Genomic DNA, 18,732 nt, shown 5'->3' on the forward strand with positions numbered 1-18,732 from the left:
TGCAAGCTGCCTATGATCCTGCCTGCCTAGTAAGCCCATGAGCCATTCCTTTCTGGGGACCCTGCCAAGAAGTAAGTGGCAGACCCCTCCCATTCTTGGCCCAAACACTTATCTCTACTGAGGCTTCCTCTTCCCCTCTGGGCTTCAGCTTTTGAAACACAAAAACCAGCTTTTCTACTCTTTGGTCTGCCACATGCATCGCCAGGAGCATTGAACACAGAACCCAGAGCACAGAAAAATAGGAAAATGTAAAAAGGAACAAACTAGAATAACATAGAAATATATTAGATGTTTGGAAAAGATCAAGCTGCCTACTATGTAGGGAAAATACTAGAAGGGCCAAAATGGACAGGTCCAGTGAGAAGGTGGTGATGGAGGGGCGAGATGGGGCTGTGGAGATGGACAGAAGTGGATGGATATCAGAGCTGTTTGGGAGATAAAGATCAACAGAACTAGGTGAGAGATCGGATGGGGGTGGAGGAGGTAAGGAAGGAGGCATCAGAAATGACTCCTGATTCTGCCTTGAGAAATGGGATGGCTTTGTCATTGAACATGGTGTGCCAACTTCTGGAACACCCTCCTCCACTGTAACCCCCTCACCTGGCCGATTCCTACTCATCCTTCAGATCTCCATTCAAGCATCACTTCTACAGGGCCAGTCGGATTCCTCGGTTTTATGCTCTCACTTTCCTTTGCATATTTACTGGGTGTGTGATCACACATCCATTCGTATCTTCCCCAGCAGACTGTCAGGTCTGTGAATTGATCTGGGCTCACCCCTGCATCCCCTGTGCCTGGCACATAGGGCTTAGTAAATGAAGGCTCCAAAATGCAGGCAGAGGGGGCTGGTGTGCAACCTGCAGGCTGCTGTTTCTCAAGGGGAGTGAAGGTTGCTGGGTTTCAAAATACACAGAGTCGGGCTTCCCTGGTGGCGCAGTGATTGAGAGTCTGCCTGCCGACGCAGGGGACACGGGTTCGTGCCCCGGTCCGGGAAGATCCCACATGCCGCAGAGTGGCTAGGCCCGTGAGCCATGGCCGCTGAGCCTGCGCATCCGGAGCCTGTGTTCTGCAACGGGAGAGGCCACAACGGTGAGAGGCCCGCGTACTGCAAAAAAAAAAAAAAAATAGTTAGCAGGGCCTGTCGGGGGTTCTGGGGCAGAGGAGCAAGTAGGTGAAAGCAGGAGTTGGAGGATCTGTGGGTCTGGTGGGGAGCTTGGAGGGGAGGAGGTACAGGTAAGGCCTGGAGGTGGCAGAAATGGTCCCCAGAGGCGTTCTGGACACCGGGGCTAGAGGATGATCACGCGCAGTCTCTGTCTTCTACACGGGGTCCCCATGAGCCTCCCCAACCCGCTCCGAAGAAAGTAAATACTCCACACCACCCACTGTTGTGTGGCTGTTAGTCTGTTGTTTTGTTCACTGGCTGTGTCTAGAAAGGTGCCTGTGTCTAGAAAGGCATGAGGCCCCAAGAATATCTGTTGATTGCTGAGTGAAAGAAGGCAGGAGCAAATGTTCTCAAAGTGTTCCCTGAGTCGGGGGAGGCACAGGGGATTACCACCGCTCCCACGCAGAACAGGCTGCTGTGCTGATTAAACAAGATAATGCATACGAAAGTCTTGGCAGTTTAATAAACTCAGGTTCAAAATCTGGTAAGAGAGAAGTTGGGTTGGGGGTGGGGTGCTATGGGAGGATGCTGGATGGGAGTCACTTGAGGGGGGCCACGGGGACAGCCCCAAGGGAAACCTCGAGGGGTCTTCCAGGAGCCCCGGTGACACCCGCCTGACCGACACCCCTGCCCCACCTGGCGGCGGGCAGGAATTTGCCCTGATGACCTCCCCAGGCGCCCTCCTGTCACCATGGTGACCAATCGCAGAAACAAGCAGCCTGATTGTCCCTGCTCAGCGGGGCAGGTGAAACCCTGGCCACGTGACCGATACTGAGCCAGGTGCGGTTAAGGGACACCCGCCACCTCCCTGTCTTAACCCATTCAACGCCGCCGCCACCAGGGTGCAGTGTTCCTGCGGCCGCAGGCCACACCCCCTTGGCTGTCAGTCCCCAGCCAGAAGGGCGGTGACGAAATACTCGGAGCACTGCACTAGGAGTCACACAGCCGGGCAAGGACTTCGGGTTGCGCCACACGGGGGCTGCATGATTGGAGCTGGGTGACTTCACCTCCCAAATCTCCATTTTCTCAGCAGTGAAATAAGGATGCTAACACCTTCCCAGTTCGGACGGCTGGGAACAGAGATGCGGAAGTGGAGAGTCGATCACCGAGGTCGAGCGTCTTCATTCTGTGCCCCGCTTCTCCCCCTACATCAACCTCAGCATATCAGGGGCTTGACACCCCCCAAGAAGGAGACCCTCACCAACCACCAGCGAGGCCACTGGCCTGTTCCTGACAAGATGGGAGGGGTGGACGGCCCTAAGGTTTACCCCTGCCCAACACCCCATCACCAGAGTCCTTCCAAGGTAACAACAACCCCTCTCCTGGTCCCACTGCTTATTCTGGAGTGTTAAGTGAAAACCTCAAGCCAACTGGTTTTTCTGCTCGCCAGCCAGCCAGGTCCTGACCGGCCACGTGACACAGCTGGGGCCCAGGACTCAGAAACGTCTCAAGACTGCTTCTGCCCCTAGACCCAGGACTCTGACTGGGGGCAGATGGTCAAGGGTTGTGGGCCGGGCTCAGGTTACTCAGTTAGACAGTAGGCTGGGGTGGGGATGGGGGACCACCTGAAACCACCTTTGAAATGCTACTCTTCTGAATCACCACCATGACATCAACCCTCTTCCCCTTTATCCACCAGTTCTAGAAAAACTTCCTACCTGATCTCCTTCAAGGACCCCTCCCAGGCCTTGGACCAACCCCCCTCCAGAGCTCAGATGTTCTCATCATGCCCCTATTGACTATGCTGGCAACAAATGATCACACCACCTGGTGTGTTTAGAGTCCCCAGCGATCTCAAAGTCCTCCTCAGATTAGAACAAAACACCTGCCCATCACCAGGCTGGCTCAAGATGGGGGCCACTTCATTAGGCAAGGCATTTATGAGGCCATGGAGTTAGGATGCATCCTACTGTACTGACTCCATCAGGCTTGTCCTAAGGAGGTGGGGGAGAAGCCAGTGGATCCCTGGCTAGCCCAGGTGCCATGTCCTGGAGGGGGCACTGACCCAGCTACCAGCTGAGCCTACACCTAAGCCTCAGCTAGTGCTTGAATCTCTCCATAATCATTCAGTAAAATTACTATTGCACTTTGCGCCAGATGAACAAAACATGACCCAGGTCCTTCAGGAGCCCCCAGCCTGGTGGACACATAGGAGTCCAGACTCTGACAGATGTTTTGAGAACATGAGGTGGAAGAGATTAGTTTCAACTGGGAAACGCTGGGAAGGCTTGAGGAAGAGGTGGCAGTTATCCTGGACCTTAAAAGACATGGAGGACTTGGGCAACTGGCTATCTGGAAAGTGGACACAGCATCCCAGTGGGAAGTGGTGTGGGAAAGGACCTGAAGGGAGGTGTGCAGTATAGTCCTTGGGGGTGCCTGGCACTGCGCAGCTTGTGGGATCTTAGTTCCCCGACCAGGGATTGAACTCGAGCCCTCAGCAGTGAGAGGACGGAGTCCTAACCACTGGATCACCAGGAAATTCCCCCTGACCGTTTCTGAGCAGAAGAATGCTGTAGAAAGAGCAGCTACTCTTGCAGCTGCTGAAGGCTGGACTGCTGTGGAAGCCAGCTGAGACCTGAGACAATGTCGCCACTGCCACCACTACCCCAGACTGGTCAGAGAAGACGGCAGCCAGTCAGTGCTCCAAAAGGAGGCGACTTCCCTGCACGATGTGCTGAGGGGGGTGGGAAATAAAGGTCTTATTTATTTCTCTGCTGGTAAATGGGGGGCGGAGGTGAGCAGATCTGAACCATTTCAGCTCAGTGCAGCAAATGCCCCCTTTAGTACAAACACCTGGCCTCCCACCTTGACTCGCAGACCAGAGGTTACGTTATACCGCTTGTAAGTTATTTGCCTCAGTTTCCTCATCAGTAAAGGGCAGGAGCGGGGGTCGAAGGGCGGGCTGGAAATGACCTCTAGAGTCTCTCCTAGCTCTTTCTAGAGTAGACTTCAGGATTAGTAAGAGGTGCTCCGTCCAGCCTGCCTGGGCCCCCAGCTATAGAGCACGGCGCCTCCAAGCTGACGCCTCGACGACGGGAGCCACTCATGGCGCCCCTCGCCTGCGACCGCCAGCGGCACAGAAAATACAGCATCCGGAGCAGGCCAGGTGCGGGGTCCACAGCGGGCCCAGGCAGCGCCTCCTCGGCTTGGCAAGGATCTGCCCCGCGGCGAGGGTTCAAGCCCCAAACCCAGCACGTCACGAGCTGCGGGAACGTGATTCCCAAAACTCAGGCTCCGACTCCCCGCAAGAATTCTGCGCGGGGAGGGGCCGGGCGGAGCTTAGCGGGGCGGGGCCAGGGTATTGGTTAGCTCCGCCCAGGGCGTGGCCAGGTACGGTGCTCTCGCCTGTGGGCGCGGTGCCCACAGGGTTTCGTAGTGACGCAAGGGGCGGAGCCTGGGGGGGGACAGTTTTCCGGGATTACGTAAGGAAACGTGAGCGAAGGAGGGGCGCTCCGCGATAGGGGGCGGGGAGAAGGCGGAGCTCCAGTCGGAATTGGGCGGGGCTCCGAGCGAGGCGGAGCCGGGGGACAACACGAGGTGCGCGCCGGGAAGGAGATCCGGGAGATGCTCCGCTGGGCCAGCGCCTGGAGGCTCCCCCATAGGAGCCTCGGCCCCTCCAGTCCCAGCTTCTCCAGAGTGCCTGTCGCACCCAGCAGCAGCCAAGGCGGCACCGAGCCGAGGTCAGTCAAGGGTGTCAGGTGCAAGTTCGTCCTTCGCCCCTCCCCCTCCAGTCCAACCCAGATGGCTCCACTTCCTCCGCTTGGGCCCGCCCTCTCCCAGGCCGCTTCGCCAGCCGGCTCAGACCCTTCCCCTACCCTTGCTCCTCCCGCCAGGCCGGTGCCGCTTTCCTACAGACTTCTGGACGGGGAGGCAACCCGCCCGCCCCTCGTCTTTCTGCATGGGCTCTTCGGCTGCAAAACCAACTTCAACTCCATCGCCAAGGCCCTGGCCCAGCAGACCGGCCGGAGGGTGAGCTTCCGGGAGAGGCGGGGACCCGAGGGAGGTGGGGCCTTGGTGGGCGGGGCCCTAGAGGAGGCCGCGGTGTGGCCAGCTTCTCTGTCCTCAGCGCTGGGAGTGGCAGGTCCTTCTCGGCAGAAATTAAAGAAGAGATTGACCTTCTAAGGCTGGAGGCCCCAGGGCAGACCCAGGCCCTAGATGAACCCCATTCATTCCCTCGTGCTTTCACCCATCCAGTCCTTCATTCGTGTTACAGGTCTAAGTGCTGCACCCTAACCTAGGCTCTGCTGTCAGATGCCTAAGCACCAATACCCTACCCCTTAAGGGGGCCAGACCCTGCTTGTTCACCAGGGATGACAGGGGGCTTTCCACCTCGTCCAGCAGCCCGTCCTGCTGTGCTCCAGCTGTTGCCAATTCTTGGTGTCTGCTTTCTCTGGAGTTGCCACCCAGCTAGGCCATACCTCCAGAGACGTGGTCACACTCCTTGGACCTTCTGGCACAGTGGCTCCAGGTTCGTCATCTGGGCCTCCAAGGTCTGAGAACTGGGCCTTCTCACCTTTCGGGCCCTTCTTCCCCTTCTGGATCTCCCCACCACCCCAGGCTCTCCACCTCCCTCAGCCTGCAGATCTGCCAGGCTTTTGGCTATGCCCTGAATGTGGATGCCAGAGCTGCCTGCCTCGCCCACTCCCCAGGTGCTGACAGTGGATGCTCGGAACCATGGTGACAGCCCCCACAGCCCAGACATGAGCTACGAGGCCATGAGCCAGGATCTGCAGGACCTCCTGCCCCAGCTGGGCCTAGTGCCCTGCGTCCTCATTGGCCACAGCATGGGAGGCAGGACAGCCATGCTGCTCGCACTTCAGAGGGTGAGCCGTCTCTATCCAGCGCTTCTTCCCATCCACTGTAGACCCTGCGTGCCCAGCAGGCAACCTGGAACTCCAGTGAGCCTTGGATGGCCAAGTTCAGGATCCAGGAACTAGGCCTGAGACCTGCTATGCCTGCCCTAAGGTCCCCAGTCTGATTCTCTCCCACAGCCAGAGCTGGTGGAGCGCTTGATTGCCGTGGACATCAGCCCAGTGGAGAGCCCGTCCAGCTTGAACTTTCCAAACTACGTGGCAGCCATGAGGGCCATAGACATCCCCGATGAGGCGTCCCTCTCTGGTGCCCGAAAACTGGTGGATGAGAAGCTCAGCTGTGTTATCCAGGTAATACACCCAAGCCCCTGTATGGTGTTGTGGGCAAAGGAAGAGTGGCAGCCCCGGGCCTCACAAGGAGTCCCTCCCACCCGCAACTGCTGGACCCCCACAGAGCATAAGTATGCGGCAGTTCCTGCTCACCAACCTGGTGGAGGTGGACGGGCGCTTTATGTGGAGGGTGAACTTGGATGCCTTGGCCCAGCACTTGGACAAGATCTTGAACTTCCCACCACGACGAGAAACCTACTCTGGGCCATCCCTCTTCCTCCTGGGTGGAAACTCTCAATTCGTGCTGTAAGCCAGGCTGGGTGGTGGGAGGGGCATACCTGACTTATCCAGCCCCCAGCCTGGGGAGGGCTGGGGTGTGGGCAGGGGGTGCCTGAAAACCCAGAAACACCACTAGGCAGGTGGACTCACGTGGCTCCCCATCCCTCCCCGCTTGGCCTCCACTTCTCTCCTTCTCTCTCCATCTTCCTACTTTCACCCCCTCTCGGTGGCCTTCTCTCCGGCGGACAGTCCCAGCCACCACCCTGAGATTAGACGGCTCTTCCCTCGGGCCCAGATGCAGACCGTGCCTAACGCTAGCCACTGGGTCCACAGCGACTGCCCGCAGGACTTCATGGCTGCAGTCCGAGACTTCCTGGCCTAAGGAAGGCCAGAAGGGGACACAAAACCCCAGGCTTCAAGGCCCTGCGGGCTGCTCCTTGTTTCTGCACAGAAGGACTCAGGTGGGCACTGAGAGGGCACAAGGATGCGTCGGGGGTGTGTCAGACCTTAAACTTTAATGAATAAAGTTACTCTTCCCAAGGTCTTGGGCTGAGCTCTCTCACCGCCAACGTCCCCACCAACGCAGGGGGAATCTGACCCAGGGGGTCCTGGCAGTTCCAGGGTCCATGGGGGCTCCCAGAGCGCCCCTGGACTCTCTCTGCAGCTGACTCTCGACCTGCTGCCTCACCATCCACTGCATGTCATCCTGGGGGCAGGAGAGCAGGTTCAGGGGCCAGGCTTGTGCCCGTCTGGCCCAGCCCCCTGGGCCTGGCCGGCAGGTCCACCCTACCTCCCAGGCCTCCACCTCCTGCTTCAGTCTCAGCTTCTCCTCCAGAACTTCCAGCAGCTGGGCCTCCACAGCTCGCAACTTGGCTTTGAATATGTCCAACTCAGCCTCCACTGCCCGTTTCCTGAGGGGGCAGAGAGAGCAGCCTGGGCGTCAGAGCCTGCAGATCTGGTTCTGGGCCCTGGGGGTGGACAAGTATGGCCACAGCCCCCGCCTTGTGACAGAGTGGGTATTTGTGTGGCCTTTCTTCCAGGAATGCCTGATGTCCCCCCTTCCCCTCCTGGCAGGACAGAGCCTGAGGGTGAGCCAGCCACCACCCTCCCATCCCCCACAAGCAGCTTCCTCTCACTTGGCAATGGCTTCATCCCGCTCCCGGAGGACCTGGTCCAGCGAGGGCTCTGTCTGGGTGTCCCCCAGCGCTCCAGCCACTTGGGATTCTGGGCTCTGTGGTAGGGTGACAGAGGAGGCAGTAGTGGTTTGCGGCTTGCCTGGATGAGGTGCCCCACTTGGCTTTTCCGCCCTGGCCTTGGCCCTGAGGCTGATGTCAGGAGGGGAAGGGTCTGAGACGTTCTGTACCTGCCCCCCAGTGCCCCGGTCTCGTGGGCAGGGGACTGCATCATGCTGAGGGGTTAGTAGGTGTGGCCCCTTCCCACCTAAAGGAAAGCAGAGGGGGCAGGGTGTTTGGACCGCCCCCCTCCACCCCACAAGAGGAAAGGAATTCTCACCTGATCCCCAGGAAAGAGACAAGGTGGCTTCAGAAGGACACTTACCCCTCGAGGGCCCCAGACTGAGAGGGTGGCCTGGTGACTGGGACTCTTGTCAGCAGGGTGGGGCAGGCGGAGGACGTGGCCCTTTGCCCTCCCTTCCTGTCAAGGCACTCCCTGTGAGGCTCCGCCCCGGGTAGGCTGACCATGCCCCTGCCTCCACTCCCGGATCCTGGAACCCTCCAGCCAGACCCAGAGTTTCTTCACCCATTCCTTGTCCAGGCATGCGTGCCCCTCACCTCAAGGGGGCGCACTACTCACATCAGGAGATAAGAAAGGAGTGAGAGCCGGATGACGTCAACGCTGAGAGACAGGTGCCCCAGTCCCCCATGCTGAGGAGTTGGCATCTTGGAAGCTTGAGTGGCATCACCACACATACAACCATAACCTTAGCTCAGCAGAAAACAGAAGGGCAAAAGTTCAACCGTTCCTGGCAAATGCCTCCTAGCACATTGAACCGTCCATCCCCCCTAGCAATATCCTCCAGTATCCCACAATAGTGTTCATTATTCCTCCAGTATTCCCAACATTCTGATCCTGGAGTGTGGGTGGAGGTGCTGTGCTCTGAGGGGGGGCGGGCAGGGGAAGTCTCAGAATCTCAGTATCCCACACCCCCCCTCGATGTGACCATTGAGAGCACAAGTAACCTCAAACGTGTAAGAGGGCCTCCCCTTTGAGAGGCCTTTGCAGCAAGGTTCCATCTTGGGGATTAGACCCTCAACCCCACTCTAAATAGTACATACTTCCTCCAAGACCCCCCAGGAAGCTCCCTGCAGACATGACTCCTGGTTTGTCTGGGTCCCACTCAACCAGGTGCACCTCTAACAGCCAGACTCCAGTTTCTTTGGTTGAACCCAGGTGAAGAGGTGGAATTGAGCTGTACCCCCAAAAACCCCTTTTGTGGAGGAGATTCATTCATTGTGTTTCTGGAGGCTGCTGTATGTCATGATCCAGACAGGACCTCTGCTCTCGGATCTCTGGGGCTAGCAGGGATGAAGCACAGATATAGTCAGAAAAGGGTGTCAGGGAGTCCAGGGACAGTGGGAGCACAAAGACCCCTCACATCCAGTCACGGGGGTTCCACAGGAGCTTGTCCAATAATGAATCCCGCAGGCCAGCAGGAGTCAGCCAGAAAGGTCTAACACTCATGCCAGGCATTTCTTTTATCTTAACTTTTTACTTTGAAGCAATTTCAAACTGCTCTTCAATGTCAAAATATATATATATATATATATATATATCCTTTTAGGGTTAAAAAAACTAATATGGTATCAAACATCACACCCAGTTGTCACATCTCTCTGGTCTCCCTCAATTTAGAACAATTTGCAGCCTTTCTTTGAATTTTGACCTTGACATGTTTGAAAATTACAGGGAACTTATTTTGTAGACTGTCCTTCAATTTGGGTTTGTCCGTTTCTTTCTCACAATTAGACCACCGTTATATATTTTGGGCAGAAATATCACAAAAACGATGCTGTGCTTTTTTTTTTTTTTTTTTTTTGGCCATGCTGCACAGCTTGCGGGATCTTAGTTCCCTGACCAGGGATTGAACCCAGGCCATGGCAGTGAAAGCGCTGAGTCCTAATCACTGGACCGCCAGGGAACTCCTGATGCTGTGTTCTTGTATTCAGTATCATTTGGAACCATGACGCCTGGTGCTGGTAATGTTGATCACTTGATCATAATTAGTAGGTATTGGGGAAGGGAGGTACTTTAAGACTATGAAACACCCTTTTCTTCATCCCACTTTCACCCATAGGTTTCAGCATCCATTGATGTTTCTTGCCTGAATTAATTATTAATACAATGGTTTGCAAATGGTGATTTTCCAATTTTATCATTTCTTCTACATTTATTAGTTGGCCTTCTATTATAAAAAACTTTTTCTTCACCCCCATTTATTTATTCATTTACTTATTTATCAGATGAACTTGTGATTTCCTATTTTATTCCATAGGTTATAATCCATTCCTATCATTTATTTTAATGCTTAAATTGTCCCAGGATTGGTCAACGGGTGCCCCTTGCTGACCTCTTGTCATTTTGATGTGTCGCATCATTCTTTGGACACGTCCATTCTTTTCTGGCTCAATAAGATATTCCAGGTTCATCTTGTTTTTCCCTGCCCCAGCCCTAGAATTAGCCATTTCAACAAGAATACCTGTTTCTTTTTGCTGGAGAATAATATTTAGAAACCGAGATCTGGGTGTTAGTTGTGCTCAATGCAATTAGGGTAACCTCTACTGCCAGGCCCGCTCAGTAGACACATGTTTATATACACACATAAACATACACATTTATACCTATGTTTATTCCTTTATCTGTGTGATGGTTAATTTTATATGTCAACCTTACTGAGCTGCTGGATGCCCAGATACCTGGTTAAATATTGCTTCTGGGTGTGTCTGTGAGGGTGTTTCCAGAAGAGGTTAGCATTTGACTTGGTGGCCTGGGTAAAGCAGGTGGCCCTCCCTGATGTGGGCGGGTATCATCCAATTCATTGAGGGCCTGAATAGAACAAAAAGGCAGAGCGAGGTTGAATTCTCTCTTTCAGACTGTTGAGCTAGACTTGGTCTTCTCCTGCCCTTGAACTGGTACTTGCACCATTATAGCTCCCTGGTTCTCAGGCCTTCTGTCTGAGTCCGGAACTCCACCACCCTGCTTTCCAAGTTTCCAGCTTGCAGACAGCAGATTGTGAGACTTCTCAGCCTCCATAATTGCGTGAGTCAATCCCTCATAATAAGTCTCTTTCTCTATATTTATCCTATTGGTTCTGGTTCTCCGAAAACCCAAACTAATACAATTTCCATATATTGAAAAATAGTTTCCATTCAGACCTTAAATTCCAATGGCACAGGGTTCATCCTAGCTTTCCCCCTTTCCAGATTTTTACTGCCTTTTCCCCAATTGTCTTCAATATATTTTATAATTTGTTCAGTCTCCCTGTAGGTAGCTAATCCTCTGAGACAACAGGCTGCCCCTGACTTAGATGCCCTCCTTACATGGGGGTGGGTCTGGCAGGGCTGCCTTCCCATCCCACACCAGTGCCATCTGCATGCATGGTCCTGGCTGCCACTGGGCTATCAAACATTTCTAAGACATTTATATTCGTTCATTCTACAGATATTTATTGAGCACCTACTATGCTTCAGGCATGTTTCCAAGTGACAGACTTAAAACAAGAAGATAGACAAAGTTCCCTGACCACCGGAGCTCACATTCTAGGGAAGGGAGATAGACAATAAACAATAAATAAATGAGTATACCAGACGGTAAGAAGTGCTGTGAAGAAAAAGAAAGCAGGGCAAGAGAATGATAAAAGACTAGGAGATTGCTATTTTATATAATTCTGTACTATCCTAGGGAGATCACAAATATTAACCTACCACTGAGACGAAAGATAACCGTTCTCATGACTTGGAATAATTTTTCCAGCAACAGCATCATTCATGGATTCAAAAAGCTCTGGGTTCCCCTGATGGTTCAGTGATTAAGATTCCACACTTCCACCTCAGGGGGCACGGGTTCAATCCCTGGTCGGGGAAGTTGCACATGCCATGCAGTGCAGCCAAAAAAAAAAAAAAAGAGTTCTGTATTTCCAAGCACAAGTGAAGATGACACATTCGAGAAAACTGTATTAGGGAACTCAAAGGAGGTGCTAGGGATGACACATGACATGACAATGAGAAGCAGAAATACAAGTGAAGGGTTTGAATGAACTTTCACAAACCGTGAGCGTGGAAAAGAATTGTTTTGAAATAAAGTTATTTGTAAATATATGTGATTTAAAGTATTTCCATTTTAAATGTTTTCACTAAATATTACTAGGGAGCCGCTTATTTCATTTGCACCCCTAAATGTTTTAATTAGACTAGTGAGCCAAATTTCTTTCTTAAAAATCTTCTCATTGGGAAAAGGAGGGCAATGTATTCAGGCATATAGTCAATTCCATCACAAATACCTTAAATATCACACACTGAGCAGTGAGACTCATTCCCCAGCTGCCTACTGCCCGTATCTCCCTCCTCTGCTGCACCCCCAGGATGGCTGAGCCCAGGCCTCAAGACTGAGCTAGAAGATGGTGGGCTGGGGTTAGGGAGTCTGGAAGGGGGAAGGAGAGCTGCCTGCTGGGCAGGGCTGGACTTTGTGGTCAAAACAGCTTGGATTTGCAGGGCTAGGTGGCTTACAAACCATGTCACCCAACCTTCAGTACCTGGTTTGTGTTTACCTCTCTGAGCCTCATCGTCCTCATCTGTGAAATGGAACTAAAGGAGGGCCTTCCTGATAGGGTCACAGTAAGAGTGACCCTTACACAATGGCCAGCACTTTGTACAATAATGGGCCAGGGCCAGACTTCCCAGGGGAGGAGAAAGAGGGAGTAAATCTGCCAGAAAGCAGCAGAAAAGCCACAACAGGAGAACATCAGCAACACACACACGCACACGCACGCACACGCACACACAGACACGCACTCTCCCCAGCCTCGGAGCCTGGGTTGGCTGGCCCTTCCTGCTCTGAGCCCCTCACGACTCTGCCCCGGGGACAGAATTCCTGAATTCTACACAAGCTGCCTCCCCTTCCGCCTCCAGACCCCGAAAGCCCATATACTTCCACATCATTGTCTTGTCACTGTCAGGGTGTCTCTCACACCAGCCCGGGAGTTTCTGGAGGACAGGTAGTGACTGTCATCATCCCAACCTGGGCACACAGGTGCTCCGCCGTGAGGGCGTGGGCAAGGCAACACCGGCCTTGCCCAGCAGGTGGCAGCAGTTCCCAATATTAGGGATCCCCACTCCCACCCTCCCCGCTGTTGGGATGGAAACCCCAAATTGTGCTGGGGCGAGGATGCTCCCAGACGCCCAGCCTTTCCTTCAGTGCTCCTTTATAGGAACACGCCTCATTCAAGCATCCAAGTGTTTACAGCTCAGTCTGCAAACACACTTTCTGTGCCAGCCCTGGGGAATCTACAAGAACATGACCCCGTTCCTTCCCTTTATGTGTCCCCATCTAATGAGGGGACAGACACTTAACACACACTATATGCACACAGGACAATAGTGCTATAGTCGGGATAAATACAGGCCTTTGTGGGACCACGCAGAAGGAGTCCAAAGCTCATTCTTGGGTGGTCAGAGACAAATTCTTGGAGGAGGTGATGTCTAGCGGGGAAGGACTAGAAGTCATTGGCCAGCTGCATGGGGAGGAGGAGAAAAGAGGGAGGAGAGGGCCCCAGGCATGTGCAGGTCAGGCATTAAGGCTGCTCACAGGGTGGGAGGGAAGGTGGCCTCCAAGAAGAGAGGCAGGGCCAGACCACAAAGGACCTGGAAAGCTATATTGTGGTACCAGCATTTCCCCGCTCCTCAAGGAAAAAAGGAAACCTGAACAAGTAGAGGGGTGCAGAATGCCAGTGTTGGGGCACAGTGATGCCCCTTTAACGAGAGTGGGGAGAGGGCTCTACAGAACATTGCTCTGGACTGAATCTCCATCAATTAACCACATTAAAGAATGGGAGTGATGTGTGTTGTGGGGACTGCCTGGTTCCCACAGGGACGAAGCCCTGCTCTCTCACTGTCCATGTCCTTGTTCACAGCTTTGCCCCAGAATGCCCTTCCCCCATTCTCCACCTGGTCACCTCCTACTCATCCTTTAAGCCCCAAGTCAAATGCCCCACGTCTGCCAAGTGGTCCCTGATCCCAGGGAGGTGGCTGCTCGGGTGCTCACTGGCACCTTGTGCAGCAGCTTCTCCTTTAGCTCCTGCCATGGTTCTGGGTCCTCTGTCTCTGGCCATCCTTCACCTGTCAGTTTCATCTTCAGCCCTTCACCTTCTTCCATAGGCACAGACACACACCCACAGACACACACATATGCACACACTTCCCTAGACTGTGGTTCCATTTCCACCCCAAGCCAGGCTCCTCCTGCCTTCCAAGTCTCCAGCCTGTGTGCCACACTAACTCCTCATTGACTGTCTGCCTGTCTCCTCTGGATGTCAGGGCAGAAACCTTAAATAGTACACATCCTGGTCGAACCCCTCTCCCAGGTGCCAGTTCTGTGCTTATCGGCACGTGGTCAGTCACAGGGCCTGTGGCTTCTAGTTCATAATATCTGTCACTGTTTTGTTTTAAATAAATTTATTTATTTGTTTGTTGTTTTTTTTTTGGCTGCGTTGGGTCTTCGTTGCTGCGCATGGGCTTTCCTTTTAGTTGCAACGAGCGGGGGCTACTCTTTGTTGCGGTGCGCAGGCCTCTCATTGCGGTGGCTTCTCTTGTTGCGGAGCACGGGCTCTAGGCACACGGGCTTCAGTAGTTGTGGCAGTGGGCTCAGTAGTTGTGGCTCACGGGCTCTAGAGCGCAGTCTCAGTAGTTGTGGTACACAGGCTTAGTTGCTCCACGGCATGTGGGATCTTCCCGGACCAGGGCTCGAACCCGCAACCCCTGCATTGGCAGGCGGATTCTTAACCACTGCCACCAGGGAAGTCTCTGTCACTGTTTTAATGTTTTACAACAAACATATTCTTTTCATAATTGAAATAAAGTCATATTAAATCTCTCTCTCTCTCTCTCTCTCTCTCTCTCTCTCTCTCTTCTTCTTGGCCACACGGCTTGCGGGATCTGAGTTCCCTGACCAGGGATGGAACCCGTGCCCCCTGCAGTGGAAGCACGGAGTCCTAACTATAGCTACTGGACTGCCAGAGAATTCCCTTAAATAAATCTCTTGAATGCCTTTGACCCTTCTCTCCAGCCGATGGGTCCTGCTCTTGTTCACACAGTCCCAGTCTCTCTCCTGGACAACGCAGCAGCCTTCCAGCTGGCCTCCATGCTGCTATAGATGAGCCTCTTCCCTTGCTTTAAGACCATCTATGGTGGCCTCTTCCAGCCCGGGCCTCTCCCACAAATTCCAGATTCCTATGAGCAGTGGCCTACTTGCCCTCCCTGGTGGCATGTCTAATGGGCCACTCAAACTTAAGGGTCCAAACCCCGAATCCTATTACCACCTGCCACCCACCTGCCACCTGCTCCTTCTCTAGTTTTTCCTCCATCTTTGCAAATGGCAACACCATCTTTCCATGTATTCAGGGCAAAAAACTTGACTCCAGGCATCCTTGATGCCTCTCTTTCTCTCAGTTGGCTCTACCTTTAAAATGCATCCAGGGGAGCTCCCTGGTGGTCCAGTAGTTAGGGCTCGGCGGTTTTACTGCTGTGGCCCAGGTTCAATCCCTGGTTGGGGAACTAAGATCCTGCAAGCCACGTGGCACAGCCAAAAAATAAAATAAAATAAATAAAAATAAAATGTATCCAGGATGTGACCACTTCTCATCACCACCATTGTATCACCTTTGGCCCAGCTGCCTGCGTGATCACAACAACTTCCTAAATACGTCCCTGCTTCCTCCCGTGTCCCCTTCCGTCTGTTCTCCACTCAGCAATCAGAGCAATCCTGCTGAAGCCCAAGATGGATCAGGTACCTTCTCTCTTCAAAACCCTCTGGGGGCTCCCATCACCCTCAGAATCAAAGCCAAGGAACACACAGTCAATTCCAACGCCCCTCCCTCGAGTCCTCTGACTTCACCTCCTTGGAGCTCTTCTTCACCCTCCGCACTCCAGGCATCCTCACCTCCTTGCTGTCTCTCCGATATGCTAGGCACACTCCCTGCTCCTGGTCATTGCACTTGATGTTTCCTCTGCCCAGAATGCTCCTCCCCCAGAGACCTACATGCCTCACTCCCTCACTTCCTTTATTTATTTATTTAGAAAAAAAAGTTTTTTTTAATTTATTTTATTTTTGGCTGCGTTGGGTCTTCATTGCTGTGCGCGGGCTTTCTCTAGTTGCGGCGAGTTGGCGGTTACTCTTCATTGCCATGCGTGGGCTTCTCATTGCGGTGGCTTCTCTTGTTGCGGAGCACAGGCTCCAGGCGCGCGGGCTTCAGTAGTTGTGGCAGGCAGGCTCTAGAGCGCAGGTTCAGTAGTTGTGGTGCACGGGCTTAGTTGCTCCGTGGCATGTGGGATCTTCCTGGACCAGGGCTCGAACCCATGTCCCCTGCATTGGCAGGTGGATTCTTAACCACTGCACCACCAGGGAAGCCCCCCTCACCTCCTTTATTATTATTATTATTTTTTTTTGCGGTACGCGGGCCTGTCACTGCTGTGGTCTCTCCCGTTGCGGAGCACAGGCTCCGGACGCGCAGGCTCAGCGGCCATGGCTCATGGGCCCAGCCGCTCCGCGGCATGTGGGATCTTCCCAGACCAGGGCTCGAACCCGTGTCCACTGCATCGGCAGGCAGACTCTCAACCACTGCACCACCAGGGCAGCCCTACCCCCTCACCTCCTTTAAATATGTACTCAAGTGGCACCTTCTCAGCAAGGCCCTCCTTGACCACCTGATTTAAAGCTGGAATCCTGCCTCAAACCCGGCACCCTACTCCTTCTGTCCTGCTTTATCTTCTTCATAATATCTTATCACCATCATGTATGTTATTTTCTTGTTTGTCATCTCTCTCCTCTACTAGAACCCATGGAGGGCAAGGACTTTGGTTTTCTGCCATGTCCCTAACGTCTAGAATAGTCAGCACATAGTAGATGCTTTTTGATTAAGGGAATGAAATTCGGACCCTTGATTGCCTCCCGCCTTGTCTTCACAAAGAAGTTTAACGTTCAAGGTCTCCCTCACTGGACTCATCTCCCACCCACGCTCATCCCCATACCTGAGCACTGCAGCAGGCTCCTGAGGTTCTCCAGTTGCTCTCCACCCTCACCCCAGCGTCTGGGCACACTCCTTCTGTCTAGAATGCCTGCACCACTGCCTGCTGCAATGCCACTCCTTCAATATCCAGCTTGAATGTCACCGGCTCTGGGAAGCCACCCTGAATCCTTCACATATTGAAACCATATCTGTCTCCCCCACCACTCTAGGAGCACCTTAAGTGCAGAACAGTATCCCCAGAACGTGCATTCCCAGGTAATGTTTGATGAATGAATGAATGAATGAGAGTAAGACCTGTATCAGAAAGGCAGTTTAAGTTGAAGGGCACACATTCATTCTCTATTCATTTTTCACGCTACCATTTAATATTCATCTCAATAAGTGATGCTTGGCATGACACCAGGATTCTCTAAGGGCAGCAGCTGTGTCTCCCCTTCCTGCCCTCTCCCCACAGGGCCAGACACTGGGCTCTGGGGCTGCACCCATGACTCACCCCACTGAGTCACCCTGCACAGAGGAAAGTACTCTGAACCAGGAATCAGCAGCTTCCCTGCCACCTGTTCCCTGTAACCCTGGGCAAGTCCCTCTAGCAGGTGAGTTCTGGTCTCGCATCTGTCAAATGGGGCACCACCAACACTTGCTCTGTGGGACACTCAAGGTTGAGGTCTGGACAAGTGGAAGGGATGTGGCTGCCTCTCGTGCTAGGCTACGTCCGAGCTAGTCTTGGACCAGACTTTCCTGGGAAGGAGGGATGGCTGGAACAGTGTCTCCAGCCTGTCTGCCAGCCAGCTAACCTGTGCCCACAGTCTCGGAGAACTGCTGGGCCTGGACATACTGGTCAGCAGGGGGCTGGCCCAGCTCCAGAGCAACACCTTGGTAGCCCTGGGGAAGGGAAGGGGGAGTGCTTGGCTTGAGGTCAGAGCACCTGGGCCAGGGCACAGAGGGGGCAGCTGGGGGTGTGTGTGTGTGGCTGCCGCTCAACAAGATGCTGGCAGGGACCAGAAAAGAAGCATCTGCTACTGACTAGCCCCCAGCCACCACCCCTCCACAGCATTGAGAAGACCTTCTCATTAGTCCAGAGGAGCTCAGCCCCTGCTTAGCTACTCCCAGCTTCTAGCTAGGAAGTAGGATCTCAGGCCCGGGGCTGGGATGCAGGACTGGGACTACAGGGAAAGGGGAAAGAGATGGGGCTATAACTTAGATCACCTTCCCCCAAAATAGAGGAGTGCCTGCATCTTGCTGGGAGTGGAAACTAAAGGAAAAGTGGTGGTCACTCAGCATCAGACTGTGAACTGAGGAATCCTGGGGAAAGAAGGGGCCAGAGCCTGAGTCTGGATGAGACGCTGGGAGAGGGCAGGAAGGGTAGGGGCTCAAAGGCTGGAACTCTAGAGGGTTTTGGCTCGAGGAGGCTTTTGGAGGGGGATGCTGGAGGTCCCAAGGCAATAAAATTAAGGAGGGAGGTGGGGTCTAACCTCTAGCAAATCCCCGGGGATATGAGGGGCCCTGGGGGTGAAGAGCCAGGGTCCAGAAGGAGGGATGCTGAGCGGCTGAGTCGAGGGATGGGAGGAGGGAGGACGGAGTTGGGACGGGAGGGAGCAGAGACTCTGGGAACCGACCCCAGGCAGGGATCAGGCGGGCGTCGAGAACGCAGGGGGATGAGGTCCCTGGGCTGTGACCCTTCGGAGGACCTGATTGGGTGTGGGGGAGGGTGGGCAGTGGGAGCGGGGAGCCAGAGTCCCAGAATTGGGCTCTAGGCTGGGACCCGCCAGGGCGGGGCGGGCGAGGGGCGGGGCCGGGCTAGGGGCTGGGGGCTGGGCCGGGGTCCCGGGGGCCGGGGCGGGGCCGGGCTGGCGCTGCGCAGCCGCGGGGCGGCCGCCGCGCATGCGGGGCTCACA

The 18,732-nt window shown here is 54.1% G+C and overlaps 2 protein-coding genes across 5 annotated transcripts; one reads left to right on the forward strand and one right to left on the reverse strand.

Moving 5' to 3' along the window:
- The first annotated feature begins 4,642 nt into the window (after window positions 1–4,642).
- Window positions 4,643–7,103, forward strand: ABHD11 (abhydrolase domain containing 11). Of its 4 annotated transcripts, none has more exons than XM_079945239.1 (6): window positions 4,653–4,842; window positions 4,996–5,131; window positions 5,812–5,985; window positions 6,154–6,324; window positions 6,428–6,609; window positions 6,916–7,103. In XM_079945239.1, exons 1-6 carry the CDS (start codon window positions 4,727–4,729, stop codon window positions 6,962–6,964), a joined length of 828 nt encoding a protein of 275 aa, XP_079801365.1. In that variant the 5' UTR covers window positions 4,653–4,726; the 3' UTR covers window positions 6,965–7,103. The 4 variants fall into 4 exon arrangements, with proteins under 4 accessions (XP_079801363.1, XP_079801365.1, XP_079801364.1 ...); XM_079945238.1 differs by having other exon boundaries at window positions 4,656–4,842; window positions 6,832–7,103; XM_079945237.1 differs by having other exon boundaries at window positions 4,643–5,131.
- A 23-nt stretch (window positions 7,104–7,126) lies between these two features.
- Window positions 7,127–18,720, reverse strand: LOC307198523 (uncharacterized protein; the record flags this gene model as incomplete). The annotated part of the gene is made up of 6 exons (XM_079945482.1): window positions 7,127–7,288; window positions 7,373–7,493; window positions 7,719–7,813; window positions 8,095–8,156; window positions 17,632–17,719; window positions 18,526–18,720. 6 exons carry the CDS (start codon window positions 18,718–18,720, stop codon window positions 7,142–7,144), a joined length of 708 nt encoding a protein of 235 aa, XP_079801608.1. The 3' UTR covers window positions 7,127–7,141.
- Window positions 18,721–18,732: the final 12 nt, after the last annotated feature.

Source organism: Stenella coeruleoalba (assembly GCF_951394435.1).
Source record: "Stenella coeruleoalba genome assembly, chromosome: 15".
Taxonomy (NCBI): domain Eukaryota; kingdom Metazoa; phylum Chordata; class Mammalia; order Artiodactyla; family Delphinidae; genus Stenella; species Stenella coeruleoalba.

Coding starts and splice junctions, on each gene's coding strand:
- ABHD11 (XM_079945240.1), top strand. CDS start 4,727: ATGCTCCGCTGGGCCAGCGCCTGGAGGCTCCCCCATAGGAGCCTCGGC. Junction 5,132..5,811: donor CCCAGCAGACCGGCCGGAGG/GTGAGCTTCCGG, acceptor CCCACTCCCCAG/GTGCTGACAGTGGATGCTCG. Junction 6,325..6,427: donor AGCTCAGCTGTGTTATCCAG/GTAATACACCCA, acceptor GGACCCCCACAG/AGCATAAGTATGCGGCAGTT.